Source organism: Cajanus cajan, chromosome 9, assembly GCF_000230855.2.
Source record: "Cajanus cajan strain Asha chromosome 9, NIPB_CcT2T_4, whole genome shotgun sequence".
Classification (NCBI taxonomy): Eukaryota; Viridiplantae; Streptophyta; class Magnoliopsida; order Fabales; family Fabaceae; genus Cajanus; species Cajanus cajan.
The window spans coordinates 1,019,863-1,043,774 of NC_138525.1; the positions used below are offsets into that span (position 1 = coordinate 1,019,863).

At 31.4% G+C, this 23,912-nt stretch overlaps 4 protein-coding genes across 5 annotated transcripts; 1 reads left to right on the forward strand and 3 right to left on the reverse strand.

Annotated features, from left to right (window-relative positions):
- Nucleotides 1-5,892: 5,892 nt before the first annotated feature.
- On the forward strand, nt 5,893-6,610 carry LOC109790344 (uncharacterized). Its single transcript, XM_020349479.2, has 2 exons — nt 5,893-6,176; nt 6,265-6,610. Exons 1-2 carry the CDS (start codon nt 5,979-5,981, stop codon nt 6,442-6,444), a joined length of 378 nt encoding a protein of 125 aa, XP_020205068.1. The 5' UTR covers nt 5,893-5,978; the 3' UTR covers nt 6,445-6,610.
- A 1,390-nt stretch (nt 6,611-8,000) lies between these two features.
- Nucleotides 8,001-9,842, reverse strand: LOC114915042 (uncharacterized). The gene is made up of 2 exons (XM_029269030.2): nt 9,292-9,842; nt 8,001-8,999 (listed from the first exon to the last, which is right to left on the reverse strand). Exons 1-2 carry the CDS (start codon nt 9,490-9,492, stop codon nt 8,229-8,231), a joined length of 972 nt encoding a protein of 323 aa, XP_029124863.1. The 5' UTR covers nt 9,493-9,842; the 3' UTR covers nt 8,001-8,228.
- Nucleotides 9,348-23,889, reverse strand: LOC114915039 (uncharacterized). Of its 2 annotated transcripts, none has more exons than XM_029269027.2 (11): nt 22,007-23,889; nt 21,859-21,907; nt 13,192-14,886; nt 12,774-12,889; nt 12,422-12,571; nt 12,242-12,334; nt 11,069-11,378; nt 10,625-10,982; nt 10,025-10,356; nt 9,878-9,937; nt 9,348-9,423 (listed from the first exon to the last, which is right to left on the reverse strand). In XM_029269027.2, the coding sequence occupies exons 3-9, from the start codon at nt 13,589-13,591 to the stop codon at nt 10,038-10,040; spliced, it is 1,746 nt and encodes a 581-aa protein (XP_029124860.1). In that variant the 5' UTR covers nt 13,592-14,886; nt 21,859-21,907; nt 22,007-23,889; the 3' UTR covers nt 9,348-9,423; nt 9,878-9,937; nt 10,025-10,037. The 2 variants fall into 2 exon arrangements, with proteins under 2 accessions (XP_029124860.1, XP_029124859.1); XM_029269026.2 differs by lacking the exon at nt 9,348-9,423 and adding an exon at nt 9,533-9,627.
- LOC145951689 (disease resistance protein At4g27190-like) lies at nt 13,950-19,294 on the reverse strand. Its single transcript, XM_083063536.1, has 2 exons — nt 18,668-19,294; nt 13,950-14,492 (listed from the first exon to the last, which is right to left on the reverse strand). Exons 1-2 carry the CDS (start codon nt 19,292-19,294, stop codon nt 13,950-13,952), a joined length of 1,170 nt encoding a protein of 389 aa, XP_082919662.1.
- Nucleotides 23,890-23,912: the final 23 nt, after the last annotated feature.

Genomic DNA, 23,912 nt, shown 5'->3' on the forward strand with positions numbered 1-23,912 from the left:
CCTCAAGAAACTAAGGAGATAGAGAACCAAGTTCAAGAATTATTGAATAAAGGGTGGATACAAAAGAGTTTGAGTCCCTGTGCTGTGCCTGTATTGTTAGTGCCCAAGAAAGATGGAAAATGGAGAATGTGTAGTGATTGTAGGGCCATTAACAATATCACAATCAAGTACAGGCACCCAATCCCTAGACTTTATGATATGCTTGATGAATTACATGGTGCATCTATATTTTCTAAAATTGATCTTAAAAGTGGTTATCACCAAATAAGAATCAAAGAGGGTGATGAGTGGAAAACTGCTTTTAAGACCAAATTTGGATTATATGAGTGGCTAGTTATGCCTTTTGGTTTAACTAATGCACCAAGTACATTCATGAGGCTTATGAATCATGTCTTGAGAGAGTGTATAGGAAAATTTGTGGTTGTTTATTTTGATGACATTTTAATCTATAGTAGATCTCAAGATGATCATTTTGGACATCTTAGAGAAGTTATGATGATCCTTAGGGAAAACCAATTATTTGCAAATTTTGAAAAATGTACTTTTTGTGTGGATCATGTGGTTTTCCTAGGGTTCATTGTAAGCAAAAATGGGGTTCAAGTGGATCCCGAGAAAATCAAAGCCATTCAAGAGTGGCCCAAGCCTAAAAATGTTAGTGAAGTTAGGAGTTTTCATGGATTAGCAAGTTTTTATAGAAGATTTGTGCCTAACTTCTCTAGCATTGCTTCACCATTGAATGAGCTAGTTAAAAAAGATACTTTATTTAATTGGACTTCAAAGCATGACCAAGCATTTCAATTACTTAAAGATCAACTTACTAATGCACCTATTTTAGCTCTACCAAATTTTGAAAAGACCTTTGAGCTAGAATGTGATGCATCAGGAGTTGGCATAGGAGCTGTGTTATTGCAAGGAGGACACCCCATTGCATATTTTAGTGAAAAACTAAAAGGTGCCTCCCTCAATTACCCTACCTATGATAAAAAGTTGTATGCCTTGGTTAGAGCTTTACAAACTTGGGAGCACTATCTTGTGTCCAAAGAGTTTGTCATCCATAGTGACCATGAGTCACTTAAATATTTAAGAGGTCAAGGTAAATTAAATAAGAGACATGCCAAATGGTTAGAGTTTCTTGAACAATTTCCATATATTATTAAATTCAAGAAAGGAAAATCCAATGTTGTAGCTGATGCTTTATCTAGGAGACATACCTTGCTTGTGTCTCTAGGAACTCAAATTCTTGGATTTGATAATATTAGGGAATTGTATGAAGAAGATCTTGAATTTGGTGTTAATTATAAAAAATGTCAACAAAAAGCTTTTGATGGTTTTTATATGGCTGAGGGGTATTTATACAAAGAAGGAAGATTGTGTATACCCCAAGGATCCATTAGGAAACTATTAATTAAAGAGAGTCATGAAGGTGGGCTTATGGGGCACTTTGGTGTTGATAAAACCCTTAGTTTGCTAAAAGAAAAATTTTATTGGCCCCATATGCGAAAAGATGTCCAAAGGCATTGTTTTAGATGTTTAGCTTGTTTACAAGCTAAGTCTAAAGTAATGCCTCATGGAACATACACACCTTTGCCTGTTGCTTCTTCTCCTTGGGTAGATATTAGCATGGATTTTGTGCTAGGTTTACCTAGAACCCAAAGGGGAATGGATTCTATTTTTGTGGTAGTGGACCGTTTTAGTAAAATGGCTCATTTTATTCCATGCCACAAAGTAGATGATGCAAGCAACATTGCAAAACTCTTCTTTAGAGATGTGGTTAAACTTCATGGGCTTCCTAAAACTATAGTTTCAGATAGAGATACAAAGTTTCTAAGCCATTTTTGGCGTGTCTTATGGTCAAGACTAGGAACTAAACTCCTCTTTTCAACTACTTGTCATCCTCAAACAGATGGCCAAACTGAGGTAGTGAATAGATCTCTGTCTACTATGCTTAGGGCAGTCCTAAAGGGTAATCACAAATCTTGGGATGAGTTTTTACCTCATATTGAATTTGCCTACAATAGGGTAGTTCATAAAACTACCAATATTTCTCCTTTTGAGGCTGTTTATGGGTTTAATCCTTTAACTCCTCTGGACTTGATACCTCTTCCTAATGTTGAACATTTCATTCATAAGGAAGGGACTTCAAGGGCTGATTTTGTTAAGAAACTTCATGAAAGGATTAAAATTCATATTCAAAATCAAAATGAGAAATATGCAAAACAAGGAAGTAAAGGCAAGAAGTCTATGATCTTCGAGGAAGGTGATTGGGTTTGGCTTCATTTAAGAAAAGAACGTTTTCCAAATCAAAGGAAGTCTAAACTCAGTCCTAGAGGAGATGGTCCCTTTCAGGTCTTACAGCGTATCAATGATAACGCCTATAGACTTGATTTACCCTCTGAATATGGAGTCAGCACCACTTTTAATGTCAGTGATCTTAAACCTTTTGTAGGTGCTAGCGATGATGAGGAAGAGTCTTCAGATTCGAGGACGAATCCTTCTCAAGAGGGAGGGAATGATGGAAGAGCATGGGCTAAAGGCCCAACCACTAGAGCTATGGCCAGGAGGTTACTTGAAGATTTGACTGCTTCAGAGCTTAGTGGGCCCGATGGGCTTGGTGGGCCTAGGGTGCTTCTCACTTGGGCTTTGATTGATTGAACACCATGTTTTTATTGTCTTTTATGAGTATAGGAATTTACTTTGTTGTTGGTCTTGTATTTTGACCATAGTTTAGGTTTAGGCTAGTTGGGCCTAGTTTTGGGCTTCATGGGCCTTTGGGCTTTTGATACCCAATATTGGGCTCATTTTCATTCTTGTAATTTTTCCTATTGATTGTATTCACTAGACCATTGTATTTTGGTCATTAGATTAGGTTTTTAGGAGGATTACATTAATAGGAGAAATAGGTTTCATTTAAGCATCATTTAGAAGTAATTTGAATTGAATTTGAGTCACATGGATGGCATGGGAAGGATCCGGCCATGTGAGCCTCAAATTCACTCCAAATCACTCCTAAATGACACTTAGATGAGGGTAGCATCCGTGTGAGTGTGTGAGTTGGCCAAAGTTTGAATTTCAAATTCAAATTTGAAATTCAAACTTGGCGCCAACTTGGTTCACCAAGGTGCCGTCCAAGTTAACCTAATTTTCCCTCCTATAAATGTAACCTTTCTCACCTTGTAACACACTTTTGATATATGAGAATTTTCTGAATATTTCTTCAGCCAAATTCCCTCAAGAGTCACCGAATTCATCCAAGAGAGAAAACCAAGAGAATGCCTTCAAAAACCTTAGGAAAACCTAGTTTCATTTTCTTTGAAGTGTGCAATCCCTTGAGTACTTGAGCTTGGGTGCTTCCGTCTTCTAAGTTCAGCAAGAGTTCATCATCTTCATGAGTTCTTCAAGAGTACTTCTACCTCCATTGAAGAAGATCCGAGCCTAGGAGGAGTTTAGGAGGAGATTGTGTTTCACTTCTACTACTCACCTCCATCAAATTATGAGTGACTGTCTTCTTCTAACATAATCTTCTTTCATATTCAATATCATAATTTGAACTCTGAATCTCTTGGTGATGAGACACTTATTTTATGTCTTCTATTATTCTTTAAATATCTTTTATATTACACTGCTTTCATCTTATTAGTAGTGGGATTTTTAACAAATTATTTCCTCCACATATCAATAATGAACGAGGAATTAAACCGGAAGAAAAAAAAAAAAAGTGACGCAATGGGCAAGTTCAGTGATTTGGTTATCGGGGACATCAATGTTTTAAACTTTGCTTCGAGTTAGGTCTTGGAATACAAAGCTACAATTTCAAATTTCATAATAAAATGCATCCAACATATACAAGATAGGGGACGATCACCATGTGCATTGGTTGGGTTGGGTGCATTAACAGAACCGTTAGGAAAGAAAATAAAAAGGTATGGTATGTAGAAGTAAAAAATATAACGTCCTATATTTCACGTCGTTTACATGAGTCAAGTCGGGAAAACGTGAAACCAAACACACTGATAAAAGGCAACACAAGTATCAACTCGGCATGATTATAAGTTTCTATCTGAAAAATTCCAAAGCAATACTAATAATTGCCATAGAAATTCCGTATAAATAAAATATCAATTTAAACCAGCTAGCTTTCTTCATGGCAAACAACTAAAAAGCTTTACCAGTGCAAACACATCAAGAGACAGTCGATATTTTTAGAATTATCGCAAATAATATTTCAAATGATGGTATTGGGAGGTTTGGATAGAATAAAGTAAAAATTCTGGCTAGGTAATAATCCGGTTTTTAAGTGAAAATGATAAGTAAATGTAGATCATTGGAAAATATTAGTTGAAAAGAATAAAAGAAAATTATATGTCATGACAAAAATTATTGCCTCTAAAGTAAACTCTCGAGGACCTCTTGTATAATCCAATAATTAATTTTCAAATTTTATTAAATGACATGTTCAAATATGTGTATTCGAGGTCAAATACATTGAAATCTCATGAACAATGTTATAGGACAATTTTTAACATCAAAATTAATTTTATTATTAGTGAGAAAATGATATATTAAATAATATTTATTTTTGTAATAATATTTTATGATTTAATAATTTTTTCATGAATTATATTTAAGTTTTATATTTAGATTGTATTTAATAATTAATGTAATATATTGATCTATATTATTATTTTAAAATATAATGATCATGCTCAATATTTATAAAATTTTATTTTCTAAAAATATAAACGCCATTTGTTTTATATATTATGAATTATATAAATAAAATAAATAAAATTATTTTCATCAATAAAAAAAATATTATGTGTAATTAAATAAAACAACTATTTTCATTTTTTTTTCTCCCAATTTTGTGTCTAAGTGAAATGATTAAACGTTAACAAAATAAATAAATATATTATTTATAATTAAATAAAATATATTTTTTATATCTAACATTATTTAATAAATTTAAATACATTAAATTTCAATAAAACAAAATGATAAGACCTTAACAAATATTACGCTATATGCATATAATTTTTTTATATTTAATTTAATCATTTTACTTTTCTCATGTAATAATTCCATTTGAAATTATTATTGATGTTCACTTTTTTTAATAAATTTATGAAGTTAAATATTAAAATGATATTTTCTTTATTAATGTTAAGAATAAAATATAAAACTAATATTATATGTGTTTTTTTATGGTAACTAATTAATATTATATGTTTGATAGTATGCATATGAACCAATTTTTTGTTATCTCATAATAAAATCTTCAATATCAAATGTTCGATGTAAAAGATGATATTATTTTTAACATATAATTTATTATAATGAGTTAAAAATATATTAAACTTATACAATAATTTATAAAAAGAACTTTTCTTATTCTTATAAAATAAAGATAATAATTTTAAAATATAAATAAAAAATAATTTAAAACATAAAACTAATAAAATAATTTATTTGTTAATATATAAATTATTATATAAAATTAAAAATCCGTATATCACATAGATAACCATACTAGTAATTAAAGACATTAGAATAGAACTATGTTATTAGGGCAAACCTAGTCTGAAATCTGAATGCAACCTACATCGAAATTATTAAACACGAGTTATTCTTGCTTACTTATTACAAACATTTTTTGAATCATTAACGTTGGATGCAAATAAAAAACAGTAAAATGAGAATAATAAATCTAAGAGAAAAAAAAATGAAAAGGAGGTGTGGGAAGTAAAAAGAAGGTGCAAATAATGATATCCATGTTTCCACAATCCAGAATGGTGTAGGCCCACTTGAGGCGGCCCATTATTGAAGTCCGAATTCCGAACAAACAATGAGAAGTTCATTAGTTGAGTTCACCCTAACTTTCTTCTTCTTCTTCTTCTCTCACCTTGTTTGGGTAAATCTATCTATGCTATGGTGTGATTGTGTATTCGTTGATAATGTGTTGATTGATTCATAGATATGTGATGTGTTTGGCACTTTGCATTGCAGAAGCAATGTTTGGGACGGCGATGAGATGTTTGGCGAAGAAACCGAAGCCGAAGATGGGACCGGTAGTTCTCAAAACGCCGCCGGAGCAGAGGCAGACAATAACGAGGGTTCTCTTCGATATCGTGAAGGAGCATGGCCCCATAACCGTTGCTAACACGTGGGAACGTGTCAAGGTACCTTGCGTTCGAATTCTATAAGTAAATTTCTTTTTATTTTTAATTTTATTGGTAGAAGTGTTTATAGAGAAAATTATGGTCTTAGGAAGTTGGATTGAAAGATTTGACGAGCAAGAATCACATGAAAATATTGCTGAGATGGATGAGGGAGAGGCAGAAGGTTCGTCTTGTTTGCAACCACGTTGGGGCACACAAACAGTTCCTCTACACCACTTGGTTCACCAAGCCGACTACCCCTCCCACCAAGAACAACAACCCCTCTTGAAATTTCATCTCTTTTATGCGCTGTCGAGAGCAATAATTTAGTTTTGGAACCGTTTATAGAGATTAAATGTAACTCTTTTAACTTTTTCCAAGAGTCGGTGAATATTAGGGGCAGTGTTTCGGAACATGTTTTTTCGCAGATTGGAATTACAAGTTTCTTAGATCAATCATCTAAAAATAACTTACTAGCATCCTCGACAGTTTGAAACTACTGTATGATGCTTGTCAGAATGACTAAACCATCAATTTGGTCATGAAGGGTTACCCTCTTTCCCAAGTTGTCTTTGAAGTAGTAAAATTATACCTTTAGTCTTTAAAGTACTGAAAATACATCAATTTAGTCCCTGCTATAATATATTTTTGATGAACTAATTTAAAAGATTTTTCAATACTTTAGGAATTATGTAACATGATTTATTATAGTTTAGGGTCTATTTATATAATTTTACCATTTCAAGGACTGATTAAGAGAGAGGATAGTTCTTCAAGGACTAAACTGATAATCAGATGTTTGCAGCATCTCCTCAGCAGTAGGGGTTAAGTTAGTGGCAACTTTGAAAAATTGTTCACAAGAAGATTAACAGTCTGAAACTCAATTCCGTGACAGAAATTAATGAATAAAGAGGTTTGTGGTGATTGCGGTAATGCTACGCGTTTCAGTTTTGGAAGCACTTGCACTAGACAAGAATTTTGATTTAGGATCAGATGCTCTAACTATGGAAACTCATGAAATGGAGATAAAGGACAAATACTCAAAGTTGTTGCAGTGTGAGACAATAAGGAATTTAAGCTGTTTGGGATTTTGAGAATGTGAAACATTTTCATGTTCTTTATTGTCCTCCATGATTTGCTCCAATTCGTCACAATTTTCTACCACTAGGACCTTCTACGAAGGTAGCATTCTCAAGACACAGGCAGAGAAGATAGCCTTTAGTTTTGGACAATGACAAAGTGTAGTTTATGAAGATGTTCAACTTGAAAAGCCCAAAAAGTTTGGAACTTGTCCATATATACCTTAGCTCTGGTAAATTGATTACCCTTAGGATTTCTAACCACATACTCGTTGTTCATTGATAAGAAATTTCTTCATATGGAAAATTTCTTGACTTTGGAGTTGTTTTCAATAACAGCAAGTTTCAACTGGATTCTTATTTGTTTTCAGTGATACCAACCAGGGACAGCAAAATACTTATTGTTTCTTTAATTTAAAATTTACAACTTCTCCGGAAATTACATTACGCAGTCATTATCAATTTTTTCTTTTTTCATTTACAACAAACAGTAATGCCCAATTTTAAATCAAGCAAGGAATTTGAAAAGTAGTTTACATTATTAATAAATTAATATTTTTAACTAAAATAATTAATTTTCTTAAAGAGTGTATTTTAGTCGAAAGAATATTATAAGAAACAGAGGTAAAATTTGTTTTGTTTTGTGTGACAGCTAATTTAGATAAATAAAGTAACTGCATGCCTAATATTATTATGAGTTTAATTGTTATATACCGATAAATTTATACCGTTAACCAGTTAAATATTATTATTGAAATGAATTTTTACTTATTTATCATTCATCAATTATGAGTTGTGAATAAATAATCAAGTAAAATTACTTTACACCTATTTTATCTTGTCAAAGACCGTTCTTATAATATTGTTTACAAAATATTATAAACATGTCCTTATATATATAAAATTTAAATTAAAAAATGATCTAAAGGCTGGAAAAACAATTGGCTTCAGGGAGAATATATATATATAATCTATAAAAAGAAGAAGAACGTGCTCAAGAGGTATTTCTAGAAGCGATGCAATTGTGCTCAAATTGGCTACATAGTGCAGACCATTTATAAGCCACCTCAAATAGCTCTTCCCGAACTTCACTTTGATCTTCCACCATTTGAGCTTTGTCTTTCCTCATATTTTCAAGCTTCTTTTTATACCCTTTACTTTCTGCAATGCATTTCTTCTTTTCCACTTCAAGAGATGACAACTCATTCTCGCAATCTTTTATTTCTTTCTTCAACCTAATCACCCGTTCCTTCAAAACTCCTTCCTTCTCTTGAGCTTCATTTATCAAATTCTCTGCCCCAGAAATATTGGCAACAAGTGTAATGGTTACCTCATTCCTATGAGCTTCAAGCACTGCCAACTTGTCAGAGTTAGCAAAGCCTTGCTTGAAGGAACATAGAATGCTTGGGAACTCTTTGTGCATAGAGTCTATAATATCTCTGAGTCCATCTGATAGAGTTACTTCTTTGAAAGGAAGGTTGGACAAGAAGTTAAGAGCAGCCATAAGGCAGAGACTATTAGTCTCAGAGATAGCTATGTCCTTCAGAGACACCTTTAGACACTTTTCCAGGTCGGCAAGGGCCTTTAAAACTCGGTTATCTTTAGTTGAGTGATGCTCAATTACTTGGCCTTCACCATCTTTTTCGACAGCCACTGGTTGAAATAAACTCATCATATCATTGGCCCCAAAATCTTGAATTTTTCTAGGATGGCCTTCACTTTCTTTAGCAGTGTGTGTCTCAGTTTGGCTGCTCCTAGTTTCACTCTGGGAAGAATAAGAAGAAAATATAACAGAAAAGTAGTTAGTATCATCAATCCACAAGAGTTGCAAAGCAACAGTTTCTTACTACAAATTTGGATTGAAGTGCAAGAATTAGGAGCTAAACTATGAGTGTGAATCGTGATTGTAAATAATTCATGAAATTTAAACTCTAAGTTGCAATTCAGTACATCACATTTTAATATTCCACTCATATGGTAAATAATAAATCAGAGGGCAACATTGTTTTTATGTTGACCAAATATTTTGAAAGGTCAATTGTATGCAACAGACTTACACGTGGATATGATTTACTTTCAGAAGTAACTAATTGGGCTGACTCTGAGCTAAAGAATTTGGAATGCTTTGATGAAGCTGCCATATTGGTGTTCTTTGATATGGTTCCATCTTCAGCAATTCTCATAACACTCTGCACAAGAACAAAAGATATGTAACTTTGGTGTATGCATTTCCATTTTGAAAAAATGAGAATAAACATCAGCGGGATGCCTTTTGAAGAGGAGCAAGTATTGATGCTGGTGTTGAGTTCCTCGTATCTGAATTACTCTGTAAAGTTGTAGTTACAGTTTTCTCTAATTTAGCGCCAACTTAAATCCTGTGTTTCTTCGAGTCACTATGTAGCACAATAAAGAGAATAAGTTGTAAACTTGACATCTATTTCTAAGATGTACCAGCAGTGTTATTGATGCCAAGTGGAGATGCATATTAATTATAGTTTTAAAAAATCAGTGTTTTCTTTGCTGGTGTTAGCTCTTTTCTATTAATAAATTATTGTTACTTTTTTCAGTCTTCTGATTGTCTTGTTTCTAATAGTACAACTATTATTTTCCCGCTACATTCTTACGCGGTATCACATCATTTACCTGAGGAATTTCAGCGGTACTTACAATTTCTCCACTCATCGATTGTCTGTTCTCCAACTCCTAAACAAAGTAATGAATAAGTGTCAAAGCATTAGTCTCAATGCTTTTATTTCATTCAATACTTTGAAAAAGATTAAGGAGACTCACATTTGAGTGTGTTTTATTTTGAGATCCAAATAACTAGGAGATGGCCTTCAACAAGTTGTGTGTTAGTCAGTGGTGTTGCTATTTCTTGTATCTCTGAAGTGGATTCTTTTGCAACAAATTCCTTCTCTGGTTCTTCATTTCTCGGAGCAACAATGTGGTCATTAGAAACAACACCTATTTCACTTTCTTTATCAATCAAGTTAGATCCTTCTTTGATGCTCTTATCAACATTTGGGATCTTCTGACGTGGAGAAGTTCCTCTCGAGTGTTCAATCTGCCTATCACCTTGTTCAAACACCTTGGAATCTGATACCACGTATGCACCAGTAGACCTGCATAACAAACTTAAATTGCTCACCTTTTGCATCCCAAGGAACATAAAACTCAGAAAATTTCAGTATCATTCTTAGAAGAATTGCAAATAACACCAAAATGTATTTCTAAGGAGAAAACAGAAAATCCACCCAACCACAATGTAGAGGTAGAACTTTCAATTCACAAACGAAAAGTTTTGTCAGGGCATCAACAAAGTCATTAAGACTAAATTTTATTCATTCTTTTCTTTAAGGTACTTAGTTCTCGGGTTAAATGATCTCATACCTCTTAAAGAGATCATGGATTTGTGCCTGTGCTTGGTCCTCTTCTAGCTTAGGATCCCTCGCAACTACACGCTGACGCATTTCATCAACCCATGACCTGTCAAATCCAAGTTCAGCAGCTTCATCGCATAGTTTATGGAACTCCTTTTCTCTTTGAGGAGTAACACTATCGGCATTTTCATTTCGAAGGAACAAAATGTCTGCCAAAGTTTTCAACAACCAAGCTTGAAAGCGCTCACTGAACTTCTCACAAGCATTCCAGAGATGAGGATATGTTGCTATTGCATCCACCAGCAGAGCAATTTGTGCATCATCCATATCAACAAATTGTTTATATGCTTCCAATCTTGTACGAGTATCTGTAGAAGTAGAAGCTGCTAAAAAGTTAAAGAAGTAGGTGACATATAAATATGGGAGGGAAAAGAGACAAGAAAAGTGCAATAACCCGGAGAAACCGCAATGATCTTATTAGAAACAATATCTATTCCATCTTGTTTATTCGTCAGGTTCAACCGTTCTTCGATTTGGATTTCTTGACATGGCATTGTTCCTGTCTTGCCTTCATTCAGCTTATCATCTTGTTCAACAACAACCTGGGAATCTTGTGCAAGTATGTCCTCGCCACTAGACTCGGTATGAGTTGCAACACCACCACCCAATCCAATGCCTTCTATAACAGTCGGCATAGTTTTTATCCTAAGTCCCTCTGATACAGGTCCCTCTTGAATGATCTCCTTTCCAATGTCCTCAGTATTCTGTGCATCACAAATGGAAAAAATATGTTTGAGTGAGTGACTTTAAAGTTATAGCTTTGAAAGGATGGGCATTTTATAATGTACATCATGTGGTGGTATGACAGTAATTTGAGCGATTTTAGTGGTTACAATTGTTTCTTCAAGTGCATGTTGGTCTGGAAAACTTACTTCGTCATTTGATTCTTGACGCACCAACTTTTATTTCAAATATTGAACAAGCATGTCAGGACTCAGAAGTTAGTCTTACTATTACAAAATCTGTTTTTAAGGTTAGCAAATTATTAAACTTTTACACGAAAGTATTTTATGTAGAGCAGTTGCCATACAAGTTAGAGGTGGGCTTTTCGATTCTAAAACAGAAGTTGGTATTGCTAGTTTCACTGAAGCTAGAACTTTTCCAATAAATGTTGTCTCTGTTTCGTCAATACACTTTACTATGTTAAAAGCTACGTTTATTAGTAAGCTAATTTTCATTGTGGCTCTTCTAATCCCTTCTTAACCATGTTTAGTTGATTATATATGACTTGAGATTCAGTGTCATGGCATTATCTGATGAAATTCCTCCTTCTACAGTCCACACCTCTCTTAATAACCTACATAAATCCGAAACATGTAACTTTGTAGTATAATAACATTCTTATTATAAAAAAAGATGAAATGAAAAATATTCGTATCAACCTTAAACCATCTGTAAGGGAACAAGCAATGGTCGTTGTTACTGAATCAGGGGACAGAATACTGACATTTTTCTTTGTTTGATAAATAGCCCTCTTAAAAAACATTTTTCTTTTTATATTAACCATTCATTTCTTGTTAAATTATTTAGCAGAATGTGCATATTTAATTGGTATAACATTACTTACCTGAGGAATTCCAATGATACTTTCAGTTTCTCCAAGTGGATTTTGTTGGTCTGTCAAATATGATCCACCAGTTGATTGTCCATCCACCAACTCCTATATGACGTGATGAGTTAAGTGGAAAAGTAAGAACCTAAGCCATTCACTTCCTCCAATATTTAGAAGAGCTTTTTGTATACTCACATGTGAATGTGTTCCACATTGACAAATATCCAAGGGACTTGGGGATGACCTTCCATTCAGCTCTGAATTTGTTGAAGTTGCAGTATCCAGTAGTAGTACCTCTGAACCTGGAACATTCCCAATAAATCCCTTCTCTGATTTTTCATCAACCTGAACAACATAAAAAATATACAAAAAGAAGAGTAGCTCAATAAGTTAATTTTTCATATAAATAATGAAATTGTAAATAAGAAATAGAGACAATTGAATATATATTGCTGTCAAGGTTTAGTTAAGTAATTGATCATTAGTTATCTGATTTGATGCCATAATCATTCGCTAGGTTAACTTGCATAGATTGGTTGCTTCTGACCTGTGATGAAGGCAACTCACTGGTACCGCTGATTGTAGAAAATTCATCAGATTCAATTAATTGATCAATTAAACCGCTTAAGTTCCAGCGTGAAGGTTCAGTAGTGTTTTCGAAATCTGTAAAAAAAAAATTAATAATTTAAGGACTTCGTTTGAGAATGAAACATGGAAACAAAAAAGGAATGTAACTTCAACTTTCCATGGTGGACTATTGTATCGTCACAATTAAAAATAAAAAATAAAGTTATTTATAAAGTTTCATGACAGGAAAAATATTTTCATTGTTGAAAAAAATAAAAGATGGTAACTCCATGTCTTAAAAGATCATTATCTTTATTATAACATTCTTTGTAATTAAAACACATTTATGTGCAATTTATATCTGAATCATAATCATGCAATGCATGTTTAGTATTTACCTGAATAAGGAAAATTTTCATAAAGCTCCTGAAGAGTACTGGTTGAAGCCAAAGATAGTTTTGGACAATTGTGGACAAAGCGATGCTTTACAGTCATGAATTCTGTCCCTTGGCGAAGGGTTGAGAGATGCATAAATATCAAAAGTTTGAGTTTTGAAAACTCAACTTTGGCCTTTCCTATCTCATCACCTTTTCCTTGTTCACATCCGATAAGCTCTTCTAGTTCAGTGGCTCCATTTATGATCAGAGCCTCCAAGTTGGGAAGATCATTAGATGCAGATACAGAGAATAAACCTTTCAAGTTTTGGCATTGATCAACAAACAATGATGCTAGTTTTGGGAAGCATGGTTGTGGAGAAAGAAGATAGGGCAATTTTTTATCCTGCACGTCCTCTTCCATGATCTGCTTTAATTCTTCACATTCAATTATCTCTAGACGCTCCAAATATGGTAGGCATCTTAAAATTGTCCAAGGAAAGATCACTTCCAATTTTGCACATCTCGTTATTTCTAATGTTTTAAGATTTGGAAGGGAAAAATAATTCTTGGAAGCTCCTTGTTCACATCCAAAAAGCTTTTCTAGTTCAGTGGCTCCATTTATGATTAGAATATGCAGATATAGAGAATAAACCTTTCAACTTGGGGCATCGTTCAACGCGAGCTTTTTCTAGTTTTGTGAAGCATGGTTGTGTAGACAAAAATTTTATCCTCCACATCCTCTTCCATTATTTGTTTTAGTTTTCTGCAATCTCTTATATCTAGATGTCTAACTTTGGCAGGCATCTTAATACAAACAGAGGAAAAATTACTTCCAATTTCGTGCATCCCACTATCAGTAATGTTTTAAGGTTTTGAAGGGAAAGAAAAATCTTGGAAGCTCCTTGTTCACTTCCAAAAAGCTTTTCTAGTTCATTGGCTTCATATATGAGTAGATGCTCCAGGCGGGGAAGATCATTAGATGCAGATACAGAGATAACTTTCAACTTGGGGCATTTTGAAACGTTAACATGTCCTAGTTTTGTGAAGCATGGTTGTGAAGACAAATTTTTATCCTCCACATCCTCTTCCATTATCTGCTTTAGTTCTCTGCAATCTCTTATATCTAGTTCCTCTAACTCTGGTAGGCATCTTAATACAGATAGAGGAAAAATTACTTCTAATTTTGCACATCCCACTATTTCTAGTGTTTTAAGGTATTGGAGGGTGAAAGAATTCTTGGAAGCTACCCAAATATAAGTTATCTGAGGTAGGTTGTCCAACAACAAATCTTCTAACTCTAAGCTCACTTGAGTATTTCTTTGCTGAAGATGACATGAGTTGTCTTCAAAATTATTTTGACCAATTAAATATTTCGAATCAGGAGTCTCTTTATTTCTTTTATCTTTCAATTTCAACGGACCTCCAACGGAGAATATGTGTGGCAAACGCAATAAGTCACATGTTGTGATATACAGCCTTTTCAAACTTATGAACATTGAAATATCAGTTTCGAAGTTATGATCATTCTCAACGAGCTTTTCCTTTTAATTTTTATGAGCTCTTTCATGACTTAGTATGTGCTTCAAACCATCGCAATCTTCTATAATCAATTCTTCCAATGAAGTCATAGTTCTAGCTATGATGCCTTAAACAATGAACTCAATTTCGGACATGATTTTAGAATAACAGTTGTAAGATTAGATAGAGTAAATGATCCTGAAAAGCAGTTACACATGTTAAAAAGATTGTCATTATAAGAGTGTGTTAGACAAACGCTTTGTCTACTAATTATACTTTGACTTTTAAAACATTGATATTTTAGGAAATAAGCCACAATCCTAGGTTAATAATGAGAAATAAAATCATTCTTCTTATGAAGACGGCACATTTTGAATACTAATAATTTTATATGCAACAAAAAAAAATGTGATGAGAGCGAAATAGTGTATACGAAGTCTTAAATTCAAATTATGTCGTCATTATTGTAATTCTTATATTTTTAAAATAAGAAATGTAACAAAAAGATTTAAATAGAAATTTAATGCTGTTTAATTTTAAACATGTAACAAATAGCATTATGTATTGCTTTGCAAACTATTTTGCTTAATTTTTTTTTCATATATGATAAAAGATTTACAAATTTAATCTGACTTGTAATTTAATACCTTCACACACAAAAGGATACCTTGGAAAATATAAGAAACATAATAATTGAATTAAGTTAAAAAAATCTACACCCGGTCCTTCAAAAATGGATGGAGCTATTTTCTATATGCTAAAAGTTTAAAGAAATATATAGATAAAATTAAAAATAATTAAATTCAACATTATTTTGATGAAAAATAACTTATACAAATATATTTTAGGTCCCTACAAATATAACTTTGTCTTGTTGTAATACTGGTATTTCTTTTTGTTATTTTCAAATTGTTGACATTCTCTAGTGTTCATTTTATTTTATTTTTTTACTCGTTACCATTAATTTTAGTTAGTTTAGTACTGACATATTAATAAAATAAAAATATTAATTACATTAATTAAGATAATAAAACATACTTTAAATTAAGATAATTATATAATTTTTAGATGCATGATTAATTAAGTAATGCATTTATTATTTTATATAAATAAAGTAATTACATATAATTATTTTTTATGAACGATGATTTTTCCTTTTTTAATATTGTTCCCACTTTTCAATTCACTAATTTCTTTTTAACATCGTATCTTTTAAAAAAAAATATAATTTACTTAAACACTTATAAATTATTTTTAATATTACTGTTTGTGATATATTAAATAAATAAGTTATATTGTAACCGATCTTAATTAATGAATTTGAAATGTAAAAATAACATTAGAAAAGCAAATTATAAGCGTCTAATTAACTTACACTCATTTTAAATTAAAAAAAGTGCAATGGTAAAAGTAAATTGAGGAATTAAAAATAAAATTATTATTCATGATATATTAAAAATAAAAATGAATTATAAAAGTAAATTATGTGTAAGTAACTTATTTTGTAAAAATTAATAAATACATTACTAAATTAAATTACATACCTTATAATACTATAATTATCTTAATTAACATTTTTAATTTTGTTAGTCATGTCAACACTAATATAATAAAATAATTTTTTTTGTTAATTCCCTTAATTTTCTTAATTAATATATTTTGTTTTCTTTTGTTATTAGTCATGGAAACATTAAACTAACTAAAATAATAGCAAGGACTAAAAAAATAACACTAAGAAAATGACAAAGAACTAAAAGTGACAAAATCTCTTAGGGGTGTGAAAAAAACTGAACCAAACTAAATCAATCCAAAAGTCAAAGTCAAAGCAAATTGGATTATAAAAAGCAAACTATTTTGAGAAAAAATAAACCTATTCATATTTGAATATAAAGTGGATAATCAAATTGCACTAAACCAAATTATTTTAAAAAATAAATGAACTATTATTAAAAAATGAACCAATTCATTTATAAGAAATGAATCTAATTTAATTTGATTTTTTTAACGCATAATTAATTCAATTACTTATAATATTTTTTATTTATTTATAAGAATTACAATGACGAGACCAGATCTAAACCTAAAGCCATATTCATATTACTCCAATCCACCACTAAACCAAATAACTTATTAAGATATAAAGAGCAATCCAACAATTTAATCAATTATTTACCAACAATTTTTTTAATACATAACCCAAAATAATACACATATATACTTTCTAAAACTCACTTAAACATATTTATGAAATGAAACATGTAATACTTGTACCTGAGCTATGGCTCACAGGGGGTGTTGATGGATTTGAAGTTCTTTCTAAAAAGAAATCCAATTGATTAGCTTTAAAATGAGGATTCAAAATATGTTCTTGTGGGTTCATCCTCAATGACTTCATTTAGTTCCTGCTTTTGATTTTGTTCATCCTTCTATCTGCAACATTTTTAATTGAGGTAGGCCTCTTACGGTACTGGACGAGAAGATATGTTTCAGTGCATCACAATATTCTATTACTACTTTTTCAAGATTTTGGAAGATTATGGATCGAGACTTGTCTTTGTTGTTTCTGTTGAGGTTATGTTTTATGGTATTTGTATGAGGGATATTTTATAAGGATTATTACACAAACATTCTATAATGATGAGATATTGTCTGTTTTGGGCCTTAGCCCTCACAGTTTTGTTTTTTGTCATTATCTAAAAGGCCTCTCGATCATTGAAGTATATTTGTGCTATATAAATTATTATTTCTTGTATTATTTTATCGATATGAGACTTATTTGTATCCCAACACTTTCATCATCTGCCACTATATGCGTGAGTCTATGATTTGTAATTCTTTCAATTGTCCCAGACAATCAGCAATTGTATGTGAGAAGAAAGACGTCAACTGTGGACAATCACTTAAATGTAACTATTCTAATTTCTCAAAAGGCCCACTGGGAGGTAGATAATCATGCCATAAAAGTTTTAGGTGATTCATTTTATTGATTCTTAGCATAATCAACTTGGAAAAGATACTTCCTGCCTCACTCAAATGATTGATATTGTCAACCAAATATTCTATCTCCTCACAGTTACATATTTGAAGCTCATTCAACTCATTCATACCTCCTTCTCTCATGAAATATATTAGGGATAATACTTTTTGAACCTCCTTGAATATTTGCCATAAATAATAGAACCTTTGCTTTTTTGGCCAAATCCTTGATTGCCTCATTTGATATGGGAAAATGGCTAAGCGATAAAGTTCTTTTATGAGAGAAACAAGAAAAGACATCACCACAATAAACATTGTGTCCTAATTTTATTACATAACATTTCAGTGTTTGTGGGACACTAAATGTTTCGAATAATTCAACGGTGTTTTCATTGTAATCACCCAGTTTTCAATACTATTAATGATGCACAAGTCTTAGTTGCGGGGTATTTTGGACAACTACAAAACCATTCTTTTCCATTTGACATTGATGTAACACTAATAATTTCCAGTTTGTTAGTTGTGTAATTACATCACATGTTTGTAATTCAAGGAGTGAATGTAATGAACATCCATACAATGAAAGGCTTTGAAGTTTTCTCATGTGTCTTACAAATGAGATGTCGCTCAATTTCCAATTGCGTAGCATTAGACAACGAATACTTGTTAATGTTTTGAAAGCCGTTGTTGACAAAGGTAGCATATGCCACCATGCATTAAAAAGAATCAAAACCCTAAGCTTTCCCGTTCTTTTAAAAATTTCATCCATTACTTCCAATTTTGTGTATATGCAAAGAAACTCAAGATTTGAACAGTTCAAATCATTGGGTAATTTCTCACACCATAGATATCTTATTGAAATTTGCTCCAAAGTCACATCATTGTCCAATCCACACTTAATGAGATTATTCTCATTCTTTGCTATCAAGTGGGCTACATCGCGAACTAAGTCATGCATTTTTACATATTTATCACCTGCCTCCAACAATAAACAAGAACTTACGAGCTTAATTTTGGCAGCAATCACTTCATTCCTTGCCTCTTCATATGAGTTAACTTCTCCAACTACACCTAGCCCTATTGCATATCTTGTTAACTCTTCTATTGGAATTTCATAATCTTCAGGGAATACAGCACACAATAGGAATAATGATTTAGCTTCTTTAGTATCCAAATTATCATAGCTCAACTGCAAGCATTTGTAGGGATCTGACAAACCTTTTTCAATATTTATTGGCTTAGAAGTAGAACTTGTAAATTTATTGAACGCAACCCTCCATATCACCTCAGATTTTCCCTTCAAGCTACTAGCTACAGCTGCAATGTCAACAGGCAAACCTTTGCATTCATTTGAAATTTCTCTTGCCAAATGCTTTAAGGTATTAGAGGTGTCTTCAGATATGTGTGCTTGCTTTTGAAAAAGAGCCCATGCTTCTTCATCCGTTAAAATTTGCAAGTGAATCCTTTTTTGGCAATCCATCAGAGTACAAACTGCTTCTAGTCGAGTAGTAATGAGAACTTTGCACCCCATATGGTGTTTAGTGGAGGAAATCCCTATGGCACCAAAATCAAGCATTTCCCACACATCGTCCAAAATCACAAGAATTTTATTTTCTTGGGTTAATCTCATGTACAAGCGTTTGGCTCTCTCTAGTTCTCTCTAGTCCAAAATGATGCTCCTCTTCTACTACCTTCCTGGCTTCCATTGCCAGTGTGGTTTTACCACAACCACCCATCCCCCATACAATCCAATCATGGAAACCCCATCATCTTTCAGTGCTTCCATTAGTTGCTCATAAGCACGTTGTCTACTCTCAAAATTTAAACATTTTTCAAAAGGAGAATCAAGTAAGCCAGAAGGAAACACGTTCGAGTTGTATATATATTCTTTACCTTCTTCAATGCACTTTTCAATGTCTCTTTTTTTGTTTGCTAACTTCTTTCCTAAATGGTATCGCCAAATCGAATTTGGACAGTGCCCAAAACAACTCTTTTCTGTTCTCGCCTTTTCTAGCAATTGATCCACATTGTATATGTCAATGTTAGCATCTTCAATCCACTTGCCAACAACATCAGCAGTTATCCTTGTTTGTTTTTTGGCATGTGCAATGCGGTCTTCAACACTATGTCTTGTTGCAATCAAATTATCTTCTTCTTTTGCAAGCTCTTTTACAAAATTGTTAAAGCAACATGGATAACGTAATTGAATTATTGCTCCAACAACTAAATCTCTTGCGACAGAAGATGCAAAACCGCAAAGGCATTCCATCTATTAGCCTAAACAAGAAAGATGACCATGCTATATAGTAAGTTTTATAAAAAGAAGTTTTATATTTAGATATACTAAATAAATTTGATTTTTAGATAATTTATTTAATTTGAATTGCCTAAAAAAATTCTCTTATAGTAAACTTACAAAAAAAAATATTATGGAGTTATTTGTAGTAGTTAGCTCCAATGCTATATATATATAACTTATCAAATTTATTTTGTTGAAATTATTTTAAATTAAGCCTTATTTTGTGTCTTTTTTTATACTCTCATTTATGATGTCTATTGTTGAATTACTTTTTTTTAACTCTTACAAAATTGAGGATTTCTATCACATCAACACAAAATAGATAACATTACAAAAAAAATTAACAAGACTAAAAAAATTACAAAACTACATGTATAAGGAATAAAAATATTTATCTTAAACTAAAAAAATTAAAAAGAATTGAAAAAAAAATAAGTATAAAGACTTAAAGATATCTATTTTAAACTATAGGAACTAAAAGGTAAAATAAATGAAAGTATAAAAATTAAAAAATATATTTTAAGCAACTTTGTATTACACTCTATAAAAAAAATTAATTAGAATAATATGTAATTATTAAGTCATGTATAATATTTAATAAATTTCTTAACTTTTATAATAACTATTTCAAAAGTCAAATTTTTGACATACAATTTTTTATTGGTTGGCATTTTTTTTTTATCGATGATGTAAATAAATTAAACTCTTAATTATAAAAGAAAATTTTACTTATTTTCTCAATAACTAATCATCTTTATAATAAAAGATGAATTTTATTTTATTAAAAAAACGCTTATACTATTTTTTTATAAAGTGATTAATTAAATTTTTTTGACAAAAATTAATCATTAATTCATATAGATGAAATATAGACATTAGATTCTTGTGCACATAATTTTTTCTTTTTCTTGTTTTATTTTTCTTTAATTACAAAAAAAAAAGACTAGTCATTCACGAATATTTTATACCACGTAACATCTACTTGCATACAATTTTTTTTAATAAGCACTTCTTAAGTCATATAATAAGTATCATTTTAAAACAAACTAATAAAATTAATAAATTGATTAAAGATAATACTTGTTTTTTAAAAAAAATTGACCTTATTATTAACATTTTTTACTATAATCGATATTGCACAATAAAAAAAATCATTTTAAGAAATTTTAGTAAGAGTATAAATAGGAGGAAAAAAAATTAATATTATATTAAAAAATTAAGATGATATTTATTTTACACTTATTTAATCTTTATATAACACTTGTTATAAGATGGATGAAGTACTAAATAATATATTAAGAATTAAATAAAAAATTATATGGAGCAAAAATCAAAGTTTGCAAATTTATTAAAAAAAACATAAAAGTATATTAGTGTTAATTATTATTCTAAAAGACCAAGTCTCGATCATGTGTTAAAATGATGATTTTATTGCATCATGTAAAAGGTTGACTATTTGTCATAACATTGATCATATTTTTTTTTTTCACATATGCAGTGATTTAAAGCTGACTCACTAATTTATGCTCATGAAATTTTTTTTTTCTGACTAAACATTATTTAAGTTTTAAAATAGATATAAATTGATCCCAGAAGCAAATTAACTAGATCTGTTTTGATTTTATCTTTTTGGGCTAACAAGATAAACCTTGATCTAATTGGATTTATCTTTTCGGGATAACCAAATAATAATATCGGTAAAGAAAATGGTTCTCTCGATTGGTCAAAATGTAAATTTAACAGAAAATATTTGACAACTTGTATTTGCTCCTAGTTTGGATGAGGAGAAGATTATGACCAAGACAGATCCACTTGTTCCTGTTTTTGGATTCAATATCTCATCTAAATAAATTACAACTATGAAATTAATAGCAAAAAAAAATACGTAAACTTACCTCTTCTGCTATACAAGATTTCAGGACTTGCGAGGCATAAGCATATGATCTGCACACTCACAAAGGAAATGACAAGATTAATGCAGAACGGAAAAATTGCAAATTAAACCAACTTTTTAATTTGTCATATTACAAACTTTGACACCACCTTCAGAGGTGAATTCCGTATCCATTGCTCCAATCTCCAAATCAACAAGATATAAGAGAATTCCCACTCAGGCTCCACTGCTGCAAAAAGAAGAATCAAATCAAAGCAATGAAGACTCGCACCCTCAGTCCCATACCTTTGTTAAAAGCAAGCAAGTCTTTGGTCTTTGTCTTATTCATTTTGAAAATGCTAAAGTCTTGGTCATATAAAATATTAATTTGTAATGTGGCAATACAATACGTACCTAACACATAGTATTATAATACAAACTGGATATTGTTTCCGCCCTCTGACAATTGGATTCATTCAATAATTCAAGAGTTCCTATCCCACGTCATTGCTTATATTAAACAACACAACTTGCAAATGTTGTACTAGTAGTGGATGAACAACGTCATTGCTAATGTACATGCTCTCCAACTAGCCATTCTCAAGACACGGGCCAAGAATACAAAGTATGATAACGAGTTAGACTATATACAAAAACTGCATCTACTATATATGTTCATCAAGCAAGTTTCGCCTGGATTCTTATTTATTTTCATTGATACCTACCAGGGACAGCAAAATAGTTATTGTTTCTTTAACTTTTACAACTTCTCCGGAAAATTATATTATGCAGCCATTATCAATTTTTTCCTTTTTCATTTGCCACAAACAGTAATGTCCAAGTTTAAATCAAGCAAGGAATTCTAAAATAACACATTACCCGTAAATATCTTGTTAGTTTTTGTTTTTATTATTTTACTGTGTTAGTGTTAAACTCAAACTCTGGTACATTACGTTTTTTAGAAATGATATTATTAATGGTCAATTTCCAAACTCTAATGTTTAAGTTTGTAGTTAGGGTGATTCATAAGTAACAATATTATCATTTTATTTACAATCCTTTATAGTTATTGTTTTTAGTTTAACATCATTATTGTTTTTAGTAAATTATAGAAACATGATAACTTCCCTTAAGGTCTCAAGATTTTTGGTGCAATGAACTATATACTTCACACGGTACGTGGTTTTGATTATAAGATGCTATGCTATATGGTTACTTTTGGTTCTTCAGCTTGCATTTGTAGTTAGTCTCGTAGTACTCTTTACATATTTTCAGAATTTTCAGTTTTATACGATAATCTATTCTTGTTTAATAGTTTTGTCCCTGATGATAAATATATAACCTGTATTTAAGTAGAAATGCAAATCAGAGGAAACGTTTAGATTTATGCTAATAAATCCATGTATGATTGCAGCTTTAAACTTAGAAGTAATATTGCCGCAAGTATCCTATTACTTGATTGATGAACGAGTTGTATAAATTAGTAACATTCTTTTTCCTGGAACATTTCTTAATCAGGTTGGTACGGATACAATACATACCTCAGGTTTGATCATCTGAGTGATAGAATGCACAAAAAAAAAAATAATCCGAGTGATAGAATTATACATCTGAATTTATAAGCTTAGTGGTTATTTAATTGACGAATGTATCCTATAAGCCAACACAATGACATAATGATACATCAGCATCTTAGGTGGTTGGTCCATTTTGATTGTCGAGTCCAATTGAGCTCCACTGAAACATTTGAATATTGTCATATCCATGTCCATCTATCTAGTGACCCCATTGCCGTAGATTTAGTTGAACTTGACACTAAATAGAATAAATAGTTCAACATCCATTTTACTGGTACTAGTTAGAAGTTAGAGCATATGCATGTATGTAACTCCATAAATGAATGGCTTCCACCCCATCTCTTGAAACATGTGACCAAAGACAACATATAGTGATGAACCGTTTGCTAGCACTACTATAGTTTCAATAGCAAGAATGTGCCACTGCAGTTCTGACAAGATGATGTCAAGCCAATCACGAGAGGTTGACAAATTGGAAAGTGTTATAACATGTAGCGTT